The sequence below is a fragment of the Dermacentor albipictus genome, chromosome 4, assembly GCF_038994185.2.
Source record: "Dermacentor albipictus isolate Rhodes 1998 colony chromosome 4, USDA_Dalb.pri_finalv2, whole genome shotgun sequence".
In the NCBI taxonomy this organism is placed as follows: Eukaryota; Metazoa; Arthropoda; class Arachnida; order Ixodida; family Ixodidae; genus Dermacentor; species Dermacentor albipictus.
Window position 1 is genome coordinate 156,032,663 of NC_091824.1, and position 15,068 is coordinate 156,047,730.

General features: G+C 42.5%; 1 protein-coding gene across 1 annotated transcript in view; it reads right to left on the reverse strand.

Moving 5' to 3' along the window:
- Positions 1–15,068, reverse strand: part of LOC135903805 (uncharacterized) — an 85,325-nt gene that overhangs the window by 1,224 nt on the left and 69,033 nt on the right. Inside the window, exons 2-9 of the mRNA XM_065434224.2 lie at positions 10,189–10,298; positions 9,683–9,743; positions 9,237–9,373; positions 7,643–7,755; positions 5,667–5,827; positions 2,872–2,970; positions 2,204–2,318; positions 1,155–1,227 (exon numbers count right to left, since the gene is read on the reverse strand). Of these exons, the coding sequence (XP_065290296.1) occupies positions 1,155–1,227; positions 2,204–2,318; positions 2,872–2,970; positions 5,667–5,827; positions 7,643–7,755; positions 9,237–9,373; positions 9,683–9,743; positions 10,189–10,280 (851 nt within the window). The 5' untranslated portion in view covers positions 10,281–10,298. The remainder of the gene's footprint in view (positions 1–1,154; positions 1,228–2,203; positions 2,319–2,871; positions 2,971–5,666; positions 5,828–7,642; positions 7,756–9,236; positions 9,374–9,682; positions 9,744–10,188; positions 10,299–15,068) is intronic.

A 15,068-nucleotide genomic window follows, 5' to 3' on the forward strand; every position in this document is an offset into this window, starting at 1 on the left:
TGCGTATTGCGTAAAAATTTGCCATTGAAGAGCACTATATTATAGCTTCAGTACAAACCATGCGTTTCATTGCCAAACAATCGGCCCAAATAGCCCACAGCGAAGCGCCGCCGTGTACATTTCAGTGCACGCCCCGACCATCCATCCACGCTAACGCGTCCATGGGGCTCCCACTTAAGCTCGACCTCACGGCCAATACCTTTGAGTGCTTTGTAACAGACACGCTAATAAGTTTCAGCTAACTAAATGTGCGGTTTGAGTCAGTAATTCCATTAAAGCGAACCTTTCTTGCGTAATTTCCCGGTTTCTTGGCGTCCGTCTGTTGGATCGATCAGTATCGCGGCGGATATTTTTTTTCTGATTCTATATACGAACGTTAAAGGTGCAGCGAACGCAAGTGCCAGCGAACGGTCTTAAATAGCGTTTGTACGCTGACCGATGCTGTAGCGCGAATAAGCGTGTCTCTGTTCTGTAAAACAAAAATAGGAAGTTTTACACAGTAACCTGAACAAGTAATGACGGCTCCCAGGTATCTATAAATCACAAGTGTTTGTCAATGTTACGAAGCAATATGTACAATGGCTCCTTCAGTTACTTTATTTTCAATGGCTTATCAATCTGGTATATACCACTGGGTGTCTGCCTGCTTTCGTTCAATCCTCCAGAATGGGCATATGCCACAGTTAAACAAGGGCTGTATAATTTTTGTGTGCAACTAGATAGTGCGGTTCTCCTCTGTATAGACGAGTGCAACTACCATTCTTCACTCAAACAGCACCATACATCGCATTCGTCTTCGTGACATCGCTGCGTATGCCTCCCCCACTGTGCCTCCTCCTAAACCAGTGTTTGCATTCCGGCGTGACTTCTTAGCGGTGCCGTCGATAAAGATGTAAAACAAATTCCTGAATGTCAAAGTTAGTAACATTGTGGTGGATAAAGATATACAATGCATCAGGTTTCACCCTCCATAAGACGAAAGTGAACACATGTGAGCGTAGTGCCTTGAGGTGTACATGATTTAATTAATCGTTTCACATAGATTCCAACATCTGCGTTCGACCTGCACAACTTTGTTTTCTGTGCTTCACAAGCCTACCGCGCGGTTTCCAGTAGGGTTCAAATGAAACAAGGAAGATAAAGGAACTTCTTACTCGCACGATGGTCGACATTGATCCATGCACGATTCAAATATGTTTGCTTTGTATGCAGCGTTCCAGCAGTTTTCTGCAATAAAAGTCGACAAACAGCCGGTGAAATGCCATTGCGACTGATCCTATATGCTTCTTTTTTTTTGCGTATCATATGAGCGATATTACAGGGTATTCTGCTCATAGCCATTGTAGCCAAGCTCTTGTAATACTGAAGCAGATTATGAAAAATTACAATGACATTTATATGTTTTTTTTTATCCCAGCGTTTTCAAGATTAGCATAAATTATAGCTGTGCAAGAATAAACCTGAGAAAAATATTGGAGCAGTAAGGTATTGAACAGCAAGGCGCAAAAAGATATATGGAAAATATTGCATCACAAAAGCCTATTATCCTGTCAGCCTTGCAAGGAATCTTTAAAAAATCGATACTACCACGATGCATATATCGAGCGCCACAGTTACAAGCGCAGTCGCAAAAGCCGCAGGCAAGGGGATGACTCATTACTGCGTCATTTTCAAAATACGGATACATACATTGTTCATTCTGGATGTGCCAAATTTGCAGCAACAGTTATTGGAGTATTCTTATTAAGAAGCAAGTCAAGCCTAGAGTTACAGTTATATGTTTTAGTAAATTTGCTCTCAAGTTGAGAAATCAGCCTTTCTCATTCCTTTCAATAGATATGCCGCTCACGTAAAACGACGCGCATCGTGAATGAAGCCCTTAGTATTTAAATTGGCACATCACTGACGTATAACTGAATAAAGAGCATTAGCCATATGATTGCGATTTTGATAGCACGCGTAAAAAAAGTAATTGAAATCAAGTCAACAAGTTATCTGCGCGCCTTTAGGAAGCGTACAGTATGTGGTTATAAGCATTCCTGTCCATTCTACAAAGATTTAAAAGCTAGTAAATTGCAAGACCATATTTTTTTTCCGATCGCAACGTTTGATAAAATAGGCGCACAAAGCTGCTTTGCTATATGTCAACGTGCACTAGAGTTTTTGGGCCTAATGGAAATCCTCTAAAGCTTGAGTCACTTACTTCCTTCCAATAAGTCGCAGATGCGACCTTTGAACATGGCTGAGTATTCGTGATCCGACATGTGACAGCTGCACAGTTCCATCTCTTTCTTCATCAAGCACGTCTGAGTGCATGACTGAAAAATAAAGTGCCAGGGAAAAAGTTTATTCAGTCAGTCAGGGAAAAACCTAGTGTTTTGCTGGAGCAGAAATTGCACTTTCCTTCCACAATTCTCGCGAGAAAACGCACTCTATGATTTTACCTCTAAATTTTCCTGTACGCTGTACTTTACGAATATCAGTATTGCAACAAGTCGTTTCGCAATCCTTATACTGGAATGCTGAAAGCGGAGTAGTTGTTTAAAGCAACCTTTTTTCTTATTGACAGCTCCACTATAGTGTATCCTGCTGAATCAACAGCCATATAGACTACTGGTGTATGAACGAGATATATATGGCTTGTAAAAGAGCGAAACGATGCTATGGAAAGATCCAGACTAATCTTGTCTACATAACCATATTTCGCGTCGAACGTTCACGCTGACTGAATTATTCTGTGTATATCGTTAAAATAAGGGCGGTTCAGTCCACTGGAAAACAGCGTAAGTTTTTCCAAACAAAAAATGTTTTAGCTGTGGTTGTTCCTTCCTGTATCAAACTGTTGTGAAATGAGGTATGTTTGCACATTACCTCTTGAGATGAAAATCCGTAGAATTCTTCCTTAACGCCTTCACTAATGTAGTCCTTACAGCGTGAAGTGAAAGGGGACGGCAGGCGTCGTTTAGTTTGCTGTAAGAAGTGACAAATCATGATTAAAACAACTGCAATACTTCCAGGCATATATTTATTCGTATGAGGAAAACAGCGAACCGTGTTATCGCTTGCGGATCTTAGCGTTGACACTTTTTTCACAAATATCGGTACCGTTGGCATTGGTGCTCGTTAACACCTACCAGAACTAAATGAGTTGCGATAACAGGGGCGCTGAGCGGCCTGATGTACAGCGTCGCTCAAAAAAACGTGCTGGGGCTGTATATGTGTGTATGTTCAACATACACCCAGCGTAGCTTTGAACGGCACTGGTTGACATTCCCAGTGCTAGATCTTGTAAACATGAATACAGAAATTAGCGGACGGATTGATAGCCGTCGCCGTGGCACAATTGGTAGTGCAACGCACGTCTAGTGTGGAGGTTTTGTATGTCTGCGACCGGCGGCACGTTATCTTTTCGTCCACTTTCATTTCCCTTTTCTTTATTATTTCATACATTTCAAGTTCAATCACAGCTAATTTCCCCGAAGCTTGCCTTGGCTGCAGCGCCTGTCGGGCTTGTATGATCGTGCTTAACTAAATTCGAGCGCTTGGGTTATCCAGCTTCACTGGTCTCTCTCTCTCTCTCTCTCTCTCTCTCTCTCTATATATATATATATATATATATATATATATATATATATATATATATATATATATATATATATATATATATATATATATATATATATATATATATATACGCGCGCGCCGCAAGTGTGCGTTCGTGTGTGTGTGTGTGTGTGTGTGTGTGTGGTGTGTGTGTGTGTGTGTGTGTGTGTGTGTGTGTGCGTGTGTGTGTAAACTAACGGTGGTCTGCTGCGGACAACCGTCAGCTGAAGTTCGCTCCTCGAAGAGGCAACACAAGTGTTGAGTGAGCTGCTGAACAACACTGTGCAATGTGGTGAACGTGGTTTAAATCATGGTTCCGGGACGTCAAAGAGGTGCGACGACCTACTAATGAATTTCTCTCGCATTTGCCGCTAAATCACCTTTGAATTTTTTGCATTGCGGCTCTATTGGGATGCAGCCGCTGAGACCCGGATCGAACCCGCTACCTCGAAGTCAGCAACGCAGCGCTATAGCCACTGCGCTACCGCCGTGCATGAGCACTCTACAAGGACGCGAATAAATACAAAGTGTTGGCTACTATATGGAGCAAGCCACACATGTTTATTGCCATAGCGATTCTATGGGCACACTGGCGAATTGTTGTTACCGTCAGCGTGATGTACCGTATGTACCGTGATGTACCGTTCAAGTGCATTAATATCATGCCCCGCGAGCCGCATGGTGTGGTTGCGAGAAAACGTATGAGAGGGTGAGCCGAGAAGAATGGTGTCTTGATGAGGGCCGCTTATCGCACACCCAATGTTGGAGGTCGCGCGTTCAAGCGCACTTGAGGAGGTGCAGGTGAGGGCACGTCTACTCCTCTAGACCGGCTGTGGCTGAGCGTGGCACTTCTCAGTGCATACGCGGCCCTCACGACCCATCTCTGAAGTAATCTGCAGTGGCTGCAAAGTGTTGGACGGCCAGAGATGGCTGGTGGCTTCATGTGTGCGTTTCTCCCACGTGCCTACGTTGAGGGTCGCGTAACCTCGTCTTTCGAAGGCACTTTGAAGCCAGAGGCAGCATGAGGCGTGCGCTCAGGGCTGCCGGCACTTTTTATCATGCCAGCGCTGTGACAGCGATTGCTCGTAGCCATCGAGTGAGATATATCCATTTTGGCCTGTGCGCGCGTGACACCATAGGTGTTAACTTATTTAGGATGTGAACATTTACTATAACTTCTACGACTGATAAAACAACGAACCTTAATTACTTCATGTGGTCGTCCAATACTTTATCACTATCAGTGCCTCGCCTTTGGGTAGAAACTGACTTTTTTTTTACTCTATCACATATTCAGTCAAAAATAATTATTAAGCTTCGCAAGTAATAATTTTAGGGTAAATATTCCAACAAGAAACTCTAGAGCATTCTAGCAAATCTCTAGATTCGCAGCTTTGAACTTTGTACTTGTTATTTAATAACATTTTCTGCGGCCTAAACAAAGCTAGCAAAGTGTGAAAAAAGAATAAAATAGCTCATGGGATACCCGCTTGAGCGCCGTGATTGAAGCTCTCTCTAAGGTGCCGTTGGGCTGCGTGCTTTGTTCGTTCATATGTGGTACATTTTAGAGCACCGCGATAGCTGCACGCAAGCGGACTTTCTTTGGGGCACAGAGAAAAAAAAATGAGTAAATAAGAATCAGGAAGTTCAAATGTGCTGAATTAGATCGTTCCTACAATGCTATATGCGTTTCTTATTGTACGTTTCACCGTAACGCTAATGATTGTGAGGTTGGTTAAATAACTTTCAGTGATTATCCACCTAGGCGGAATAGCAAAAAAATTGTGCGACTTCCTCCATACCACAGCCAACAACGTGCTATTGGTCGCACCCTCTCACAGGGCTTCGGCATAATATTAAACTCGCGCTAAAGTAAGCCGGAATATCCTGTAAATTGTTCGGAACAGCAAGGGTAGTGTATATATTAGGTGTGTCTTTTGTGTTCTTCATTCCTTCAATGCTGTTTTTATTCTATCCCTCAGATTGAGTAGTAATAAAGACGGAAAATCAGAAATAAAAAAGGCAATTTCCAAGACCCGCTGAGTATCGTATTGCGGCCCAACCTGCTTTATGGCGATGTCGTAGCTCTTCTGTGGAACCAAGGCGATGGCGGCGTTGCGCTCGGGTTGGCACAGCTGCGGCCGCTGTACGAACACCGGGAATGGCAGCAAGCTCATCAAACGTAGAGTGTTTCTCTCGATGAAGCGCATGCGAATACGCAGTTCTATAAGGCATTGCGGGGAGAGAAGGGACAATCAGTATTTTAATGCGAACAGCATTCTTAGCCTACTTCAGCCCCTTCGGATCAATATCTCAATCTAGTCTGGTTAAGCCACACTTGAATAAAACAATTCATTACAATTTCTGCGGTGCTGGGCGAAACCAAACTAGTGTTACACGGGTCCCTCAAACACAGTAACCCGACGCTTAGCGTGGCGCCACGAATGCCTGCGGGTAGTAAGGGATTATTTCTCGACTTTAACGCGCACCAGCGCGCCACGGATCTCGGAAGCCCCAGAAGAAAAGAGGACTACGCGCGGACTACGTGGATACGCCGCTAGATGGCGCATCATGTCCAGAGGGAAGCGCGAGAGAAAAGTCCAGCTGCAGAACACAGTTCACACGCGAAGCACTTCAGCGGTGGAAGTACGGCGTGTCGCTACATTGCTTGGATGTTAATCGCATTAGCGTCGACGCTCAACGTGAGATTGGCTCTGCCTCACTTTACTGCCTTCTAATATTTACTCTTCTCGGCACACTCCACAGAAACAGTAGGCGCTTGCTCTTGCTCTTTTCCCTATGAAATACTTAGGTCGAAAATGGCAGAATATATATACACAGAAAACGGGGGGGGGGACAAACAGGTCGAGTTGAAATAAATTGGCTAATTGCAAATAATTGGCAATGAATAAAGTTCGAACCCAACAACCAGATCAACGACAAGTGGCGCACATCATTCGTTGCGGGCTATAACTTTCTGTGCTTTTAGTCAGGAAGTATTGAAAAGAGCAAAACGTTCTTGAGAAAAGTATAAAACTCAGTAATTCATACATAAGAGAGTGGTAATACCTCTTTATGTCTTCTTCATTGAGCCTAGCTGGTAACCAGCATGCTTTCTAAATCGCAGGGTTGGAAGTAAGTGTTCTAAGCCAGGTGAGAGTTTGTAAGGCCTAGCACCTCTCCTTTTTCTTCTGCCGGCGTATCCCAGAGATCAAACCATAAAACTAGCCACTTTTACCGCATCTACTGTCTGTCACAGGATGTATACAAATAAGATGAGAAAATAGTCCTTCGCTGATTAGCAGCGCATCGCAGCACATTGGGATATGTAGTCAACTTTTGTGACATAAATAAATGTTCACACGCAAACTCCTCTGTGAGTTGTCCAAGTATGCGCAAGCATTGTGCCACTTTCTTATCTTCATGCAGCCCGGTGACATTATCACTGCCATGGGAGCTGATCTGACTAGTATAAATGACAGTGCTGCGGCAACACGAACCATTATCAACCGTGATCAGCCGTATTGCGGCGGCGGCTGCACATGGAATGGCCGCACGGGCCCTATCTTGAAAGCGAGTTGCGATGGGGACGCAGTGCGCCGAGTGCTGATAGCATCGTGTGCGCTGTGTTCTCGCCGATTAGTCCACGTTGAAGGGAGAGTCAGCACGATGGTCAATGCGCTAGCTGCTGCGGGCCCTATCTTGAAAGCAATCGTCCTACGTGACGGATGGACGGAGGCACGGAAGAACGGTCGAATGGGTTTCTTCGTTGGGTAAGCACATAAATCCTTACGCATTTAGTACATCTAGTTTGGTATAGGTAGTTAAAGCGCGTAACAGATAAGGTGAATCTTTCTTAGTGGTACAGTGTGGTAGAGAGCGCCATACTGTAAACAGTGCATGACGTTTAGCATATTTGCAACATGACAGCGCACCACGAGAAGTATGTGGATTGCATGGAACCTTCTCTATCTGGGCTGTTAAACTAACTGGCGTGGTAATTTCGACCCGGCTTACTGATGTTTTAAAAAATACTCACCGTATAGCCAGGGCATGCTGCACTTCTGAAGCATGTTGTCAGGGCCTCCATAAAGAGTACTGTCTATGGTGTAACAAAGCATGATAGGCAAACGCAGAAATGTTATCCGGATGCTGAAATTGAGAATCACATAATTAAAGAATGCATGGTTGTTATTTTTAGTGTGTTTTAACAATAACTTTCCCATGGCACATTTACCAAAAGTAAATTCATCTGATTCTCTGCGTCATGTGGAAGGTCTGACATAACATTCCGGGCAAATGCGAATGTATAAAGAGGTAATAACTTATATGTTCCAATGAAGTACCGCCAATGTAAATCATTATAACTTTTGAGCTTAAGTCACATGGTTATTATATGTCATTCTGCAGCGGATTTTATCTTTCAGCTGTTTTGCTAGGAAGCTTGTGCTTAATATACGTGCGCCCAAAGATTATAATGCACGAACTAACCTTCTGAAGAAAGAGCTTCTTACGGCAGTGCTGATACGTGCTTACTCGGTGCTTCCTGTACAGCACCGCTGACTTAATGCTTTCTGTCCTCAGTGTGTCTATTCGAGCTCACTTAATGCTCCCGAGTGCTTTATGTGACCTCGTTAATTAGCTGTCTCTAGTGGATATATATGATACATCAAGTTTGACATCATCATCCTTGCGGCCTTTCTTTTGTGAAGTGCCATCTAGTTCTTTCTTTTTTTAGGTAACCATTCTATGTGAACAGGAATAGCCGGCGCTGCTTAGAGAAGCCAATATCTGATAAATATTATGTAAAAATACAACGAGCACAGGCTGTCCATAGGTTACAAAAAGTACTGTTTAGCCTTATCACAGGCTTCTTTGTTAGCAATATATTATCTGGATACTAGCTCAGAAAAAGTGTGAGGTCTTGCCCTCACAGGCCGCCTGGCAGCACATATTGTAAATAACTCATTGTGACACATGTGCAGACGTTCTATAGAATGTCTAAAGAAATTTGTTTGAAGTTTCGCGCAGGCTTCTCTTTTTCAGGGCATGTAGGTGGAATGATTATGTCTTAGCTATTACAGCAGATATGTGAACCCATGTCTACTTGCTAAAACCTCAAGAAAGATTACTTTCTATGAGGATAGCCGCTTTCAGCTTACATTTAAATACAAAAAGATGCTCTGTATAGACAAGAAAAAAAAAGCTTACTTAGAAGAAAAAAAGCTTTTTAAATGGCCAATTTGAATATTGTCAGTCCTCCTGCAAATTATGGCGTGCGAGTATTTCGTACGATCTTCTTTGCGTGACGCAAGCAACCAGAGGTCAGCGATGCAGGTACCTTTCGTTATGAAATGTGCTACTACAACCGCCATTGCATTTCATCATGTCTTAAGACTACACATATCTATATCATATTAGACATTGAATAAATACTTTAGGTAATATTGGTCACCAGGCAATTTGAGTAACCCCCACTAGCCAAACAGCCGTTACTTGTGTTCATAAAAAATTAACTGATGTAAATTGATACTGTCCTGGAACGATCTCAAACGGATCCCTGGTTCTGATAGGAGTGTCATTTCTCAACCAGTCACCATTCTATTATTTTCGAACATACTTAAAATACTTACTGGTCAACGCAGCTGAACGACCGACACTCGGAGCTGGTTGACTCCATGAGGCATTCAAAAATTTCTTGCGGTTTATATCCGACAAGTTTTCGCATCTCTGGTTCGTACTGGGCTCGGAAAATTCCAAACGTCACCTCCTGCCATAAGTTAGAGGGAGGCAGTGGATTAGGATAAATATTCCTTGAGTCTTCAAAAGAGCAGAAAAATGAGTCCAGCTAATTTTGTCGTACACTTTGGCCACCGTATCATGTCACGATATAAAGCCGTTCTTCACAGAGTTATTTATTAAACACCATTTCTTCGACAACGCACTCAACTTAACCAGAGTGACAACACACCCACTGCAAGTTGCTGTGAATTGAACGGCCTTATTCAGAGTTAATTTTCAATTAGTATATTGAGCCACACAGAGCTGTAAGCTTCACAAGAGAAATACTTCAGCATACCTGGCTAAACTTGGTGCATAACCGAGGGGTCTTGAGACAAGCATCAGACTTTTTGTTAATCCTGAAAGAAAAGCCAACAACTTAAAAACAAATTATGTTATGATCCGTTATGAGTTCCACTAACATTACACAGCTCATGCTATACAAAACTATACACAGCTGACCGTCACAAAGTTCAGAATCACAACCTTTGTCATAATCTAAATTGTATCATTACGAGTGATTCGTCAGGGTCACATGTGATATTTTCAATAAGTTCAAAACGTGTAGTGTATGAGGCGAAAGATACCGATGCAATCACGTTTTCACGAGTGTAGTCATATGTTCTCGGTATACCGTCTCGCCAGACAAAGTTATTGTTAAGGAAGAAGCAGGTGACTGGACATGGTCAAAGCAAAATGACATTTCGACTTCCGCGTGTGAATCCCTTGTCCACAATCTCCTATAGAGTGCATCGTCCAGTGCACAGTGTAGCTGTTGCAGTTTACACAAGCACTCTCACTCACCAACTATTGATGCAGACCGTCACTGACGGGAACACGAGGTCCCGCCTTTTCACTTCTGTCATTATGGACTGATGGCCGTATTCGAGGTACATCCTGACCTGCAAACCAGCCTGGTACATAAATGTGGCCGTGCAAAGCACGACCATGACTGAACTTAACAACCAAGAAATAGCACAGCGCCTCTGAACCTGATTCATGCCTCAGTTTTATCGCAACTCTATATAAGAACTGAATACGGATTCACAGACTGGTCTATAAGCTGAGCAGAGGCGTCTCCATTCACTGCACACCCAGCCAACGTTCTGAGCCTTTATAGCGAGCGTTCTCGTAAGATACAGATAATGGTCTCGGGGCACATCAGTATTATTAGCAGGCAATGTTAATAGATCCTTCTACTGCGTGCTTCAGGTTGTAGAAACCTCGCAACATGCCCCACACAATTTACGCCGCATGTTGGAGTCTGGTGCCATGATTTAAAGCCAGCTTGTCTGTACTCTGCGTAGCACGACCGATGAGTATATTACATGGCGCACCGATTTTTTACCCGTCACCGCTAACAAAAGTTGACGTTCGTGACACCATTTGCTTATTGATTAGCGTATCTATGGAGGCCTCAACAACTATAATGGATGATTACGTTCTCTGTTTTTGTCTACGACAAAACTTACATGGCACGGACAGTGTTTTCGGCCTAAATGACTGTTGATGACTACGATGTACAACGTATATACGCAATTAGGGAATAGAAGCTAAGCTTCCCACTCGGTGAAAAAAGTGACGTGGCTTTTAAGTGAGTGAACCAATGAAAACTTCTGACAGCCAAATTTTATGAGGCTTCATTTAACCCACGCAGGAGCGGACAGGGAGGGTTCCTTAATAGGTTTACGTTCGCTTTTGTGATGACATAAATACTAAGGATATTGCAGGAAAGTAAGAGTTGCCATTCGAAGCGTAATAACTTCAGGATGAGCGGTAATTAGTCGTGCGCGTGGCTAGTTACCACCAGCATCATGACTTAAAATTAAATTATGGGGTTTTACGTGCCAAAGCCACGATCTGATTATAAGGCACGCCGTAGTGGGGGACTCCGTAAGTGTGGACCCCATGCGCTTCTTTTATGTGCACCTAAATCTGAGCATACGGTTGTTGTCGCATTTCGCCCTCATCGAATTGCGGCCGCCGTCGCCTGTATTCGATCACGCGATCTCGTGCTTAGCAGCGCAACACCACAGCCACTAAGCAACCGCGGCGGGTGCCAGCATCATGAACAACGCTCGGTGTGTGGGAAACTGGCACATCATTCAGCAGCGAAATTAGAAGCATTCATTTTGCACAAAGAAAATTATGGGCTGATATGTATTACTAAATTCAATACGCAGCTATTATAATGTAGTGTTTCACACCCCTAGTATAGCATAATTGCTTACATAGCACTTTATTTATTTTGTATTGTACTCATTGACATTCTACTTGCAGTGGTCTTTTCTAACATTACATTTTACGTGCCATATTGTTTTGTTAAAATATTTGACGATCAGAGTACATAAGTTTTCTTGCTTTTCATGTTCGCAGCTTTCGTACATAACAGAAATGATGCTACTTAGCCAAGCACGAAACCTATGGTAACACAAAGATTCCAAACCATGAAATAAATAAGGTATTTGTCTTACGTTAGCGACATTTTTGCCATTTTAGGGGGTAATACAGGGTGTTTCACGTAACTTGAGCCGAATCCTAAATATATGTAAATGTCACGTATAGCTAGACCAAACAAAGGTAATGTTGTCTGCCGTTGCTTGGAGATACTTAGATTATTTTTGCATTCCACCTAATTACATATTAGGCTTAATTAATTAACGAACTTCTAAATTATCACAATTAGATTAAAAGTGTCAATGAGAAAATTGCAGGGCCACTTGAAAACATTGAGAGTCATCGCACACTGTGAAGGTGGATGACCAACGGAGTGTATGTATGGTGATAAATATGCTGATAATAAGTATATGCTGATTAAAATGAAAGACGCATACCACAATGAACTGAATTTTTTCACGTTTTTTTGTTAGTTCATTAAATTACATACCCAATGCCCTTTCTATATTTAATCTTCTTTTGGTTGCTTTCTTGGATTTATTATTTGGTCGCCAAGGCGACTACCGCTTTATGATCCCTATGATACACATATATGTGGCTCTGCGGCCACACTGAAAAGGTTCTTGGCCAATGTGAAGTCTATACACGACCAATGACGCGTCGTGGGTACACTGATGTTTCTGTAGTGTTGAATGCGGAACCTTTCCCGAGAGAAACGCCACGAACCACTTTCCGTCTGGCCGAGGCCCCTCTATGTTGAGATCGCCCGCAATTACGATGGCAGTGGAGTCGGTAGGGGAGATACAACCAAAGGTGCACACGCCCGGTATTTGCGCCACGCTCTTATCCGCATTGCGTTCCGCCCGCCGCCGCCGCGCACATTCCCGCTTCTGTTCACGACGGAATCCTCCGCAGGCGCGATGTTTTTCTGCACTCTTCAGCGCTTGCCGCTCAGCCATTGCACGGGTGGAAAGGAACTAAGATAAGGTTACGTTGTTTGCCTATACAGCCCATGACGTCAAACCGCAATTCATACTAAACCATGTACATTCCTGTGTTACCTTTTTTTTTATTGCGACATTTCAATATCAGAATAGGTTATGACATTTCTCGCAAATTAACGCAGCGGGGACATACCAGGCGATATGCTTCTTCTTTGGCACTTTTAGCTCTTGAGTAGACGCCATCTTTTTTGCGTACGCACCCAAACCGCCAGAACCTAGCGCATAATTGCTCCACTGTGAAACTGCCGATACAGCTCTCTATTGTTCAACACGTGCTGCATAAAAGTTATATTTTTTCCGAGCGTGAAAGTAGCCCGCGAATACGCGCAAAATTGTCGCGCGACTGACCCCTCGAGGCACTTTGCATGTATTCGAGGGTTTCTTTCACCCTCGGCAAAACCCTCTTACGTAGCCTGTATTGAGCTACAGAAAGCTGTATCGGGAGTTTTTCATGGTTCTCTGCAATTTTCTCATTTACGCTTTGCATATAACTATAAAGATTGAGAAGTTGATTACTTGACGATTTATCTAATGAGGCTGAATGCAAAAATAAGTCGAGTATCTCGAAGCGATGACAAACGAGATTATCTTGGTGCAGCTAAGTAGCATTTGCACATTTGTAAAGTTTCATGCAAAAGCTGCACCCTGTATCTAGATGAAAAGGCACAGGTTCATTGTGCGTATATATATATATATATATATATATATATATATATATATGCTGTGCTACTAAATCCATGTCGAAAACAATGTTGAGCATAAGATCAACCATTATGATACTCTGGAAATTCAATGCTATGTTTGTAAATTATGTGTTGAAGCATTTTACAAGAATGAGATGTGACAGAGATGGGTCTGTAGCTTAGTAAAGACTGCTTATTCCAATATTTGAATAGTGGAAGCATTTCACCGTTTTCCAGGCGAAAGGGGCAACAGATGTCGAGACAGATTTCTAAAAAATAACAGGTAAATATTGACTAGTTCATAAAGAGTATCTAAAGATGAATGCATTGCATATATTGTCAGGACTACCTTTCTTTTTCGGATCCAGTTTTAAAATCAAAGTCAGCACACTCTGCTTCGAAATAACAGTGTTGTTAATAGAACTATGAGTCTGTTCTTTAAAAGGAGGAACAACGGAGTTATTAAGTGTGAAAACAGACTTAAAGTAACTATTAAATACACTTGCAATCATAGAAGTATCACTTATAACTGTGTCGTTTATTTCAAAAGTATCAGTAGTAGATTATTTTGGCAGAACACAGCTCCTAAATTTACGTTGATTATTTCTAAGCAAACCTGGAAGTGTTACTTGGAAGTAAAAATCACGAGCAGCATTAGTTTGGCTTCGAAGTTCCTCCATAAAAGCAATGAATTGTGCAGTAAGAAGACGGTCACCAGTACGTTTAGTACGCCGCAAAAGTCCAAGTAGTCGTGACAGCTGCAAAATTTCCCTTGTGATCCAAGGCAGCTCTGAATTCGTCTTTTTCGTTTCTAACGGTACAAAAAGCACGACGCAAAATGTAATGAGATCACTAAAAATGTAGTTAAATTATCGACAACGTCAAAAATGCTAATCGCTTCAAACTGGCTAAAGGAAGCACTAAGTGCATCAACTATACCAACATCATGAGCGTGGTTCATATCGCGGAAAGTAGAATAAATATAACGGGATTTTGGTACAGGACAGGGAATGGATTTTAAGACCGCTTTATGATCTTATATGCCGTCTACGACAGCACATTCGTAACCATAATCACAGATCCTGGGGCTGAAGAAAAAAAAAACAAGATCGAAAATTACCGAGCCTCTTGTGGCATCACTGACTATTTGCTTTAAACCGGAAGTCTGTGAACAGTTCAGTGTTTCTATGTAATGGTGGAAATCATGGCCTAGCCGAGATAGCGACGGATAGTGTATATCATGGACATTAAAATCACCCATGCATATTAAATTTGGCGAATGAAGTGCTATTTCTTCGATGAATGCATTCAAGGAAACCAAAGGGTCTGTGATCAAGTTAGGTGGGTGGTAAGAGACACCACCAACAAAAGTCGATGACTCAAAATAAACTTTGCAACAAACCGATTCAGTTTGAGAAGGAGCGTCAAGCACAGACAAATTTAAGTCCGAGTGTAAATTCAAGACAACGGTGCCACCTCTACCTTTTGTTCTATGAGTTCTTATAGCATCAAAACGTTATAGCATTATAGCATGATAGCGTTAAAGCTGGCACTGCAAATTTCACTATATAACCACGTTTCCGTGATTCCAATGATATGG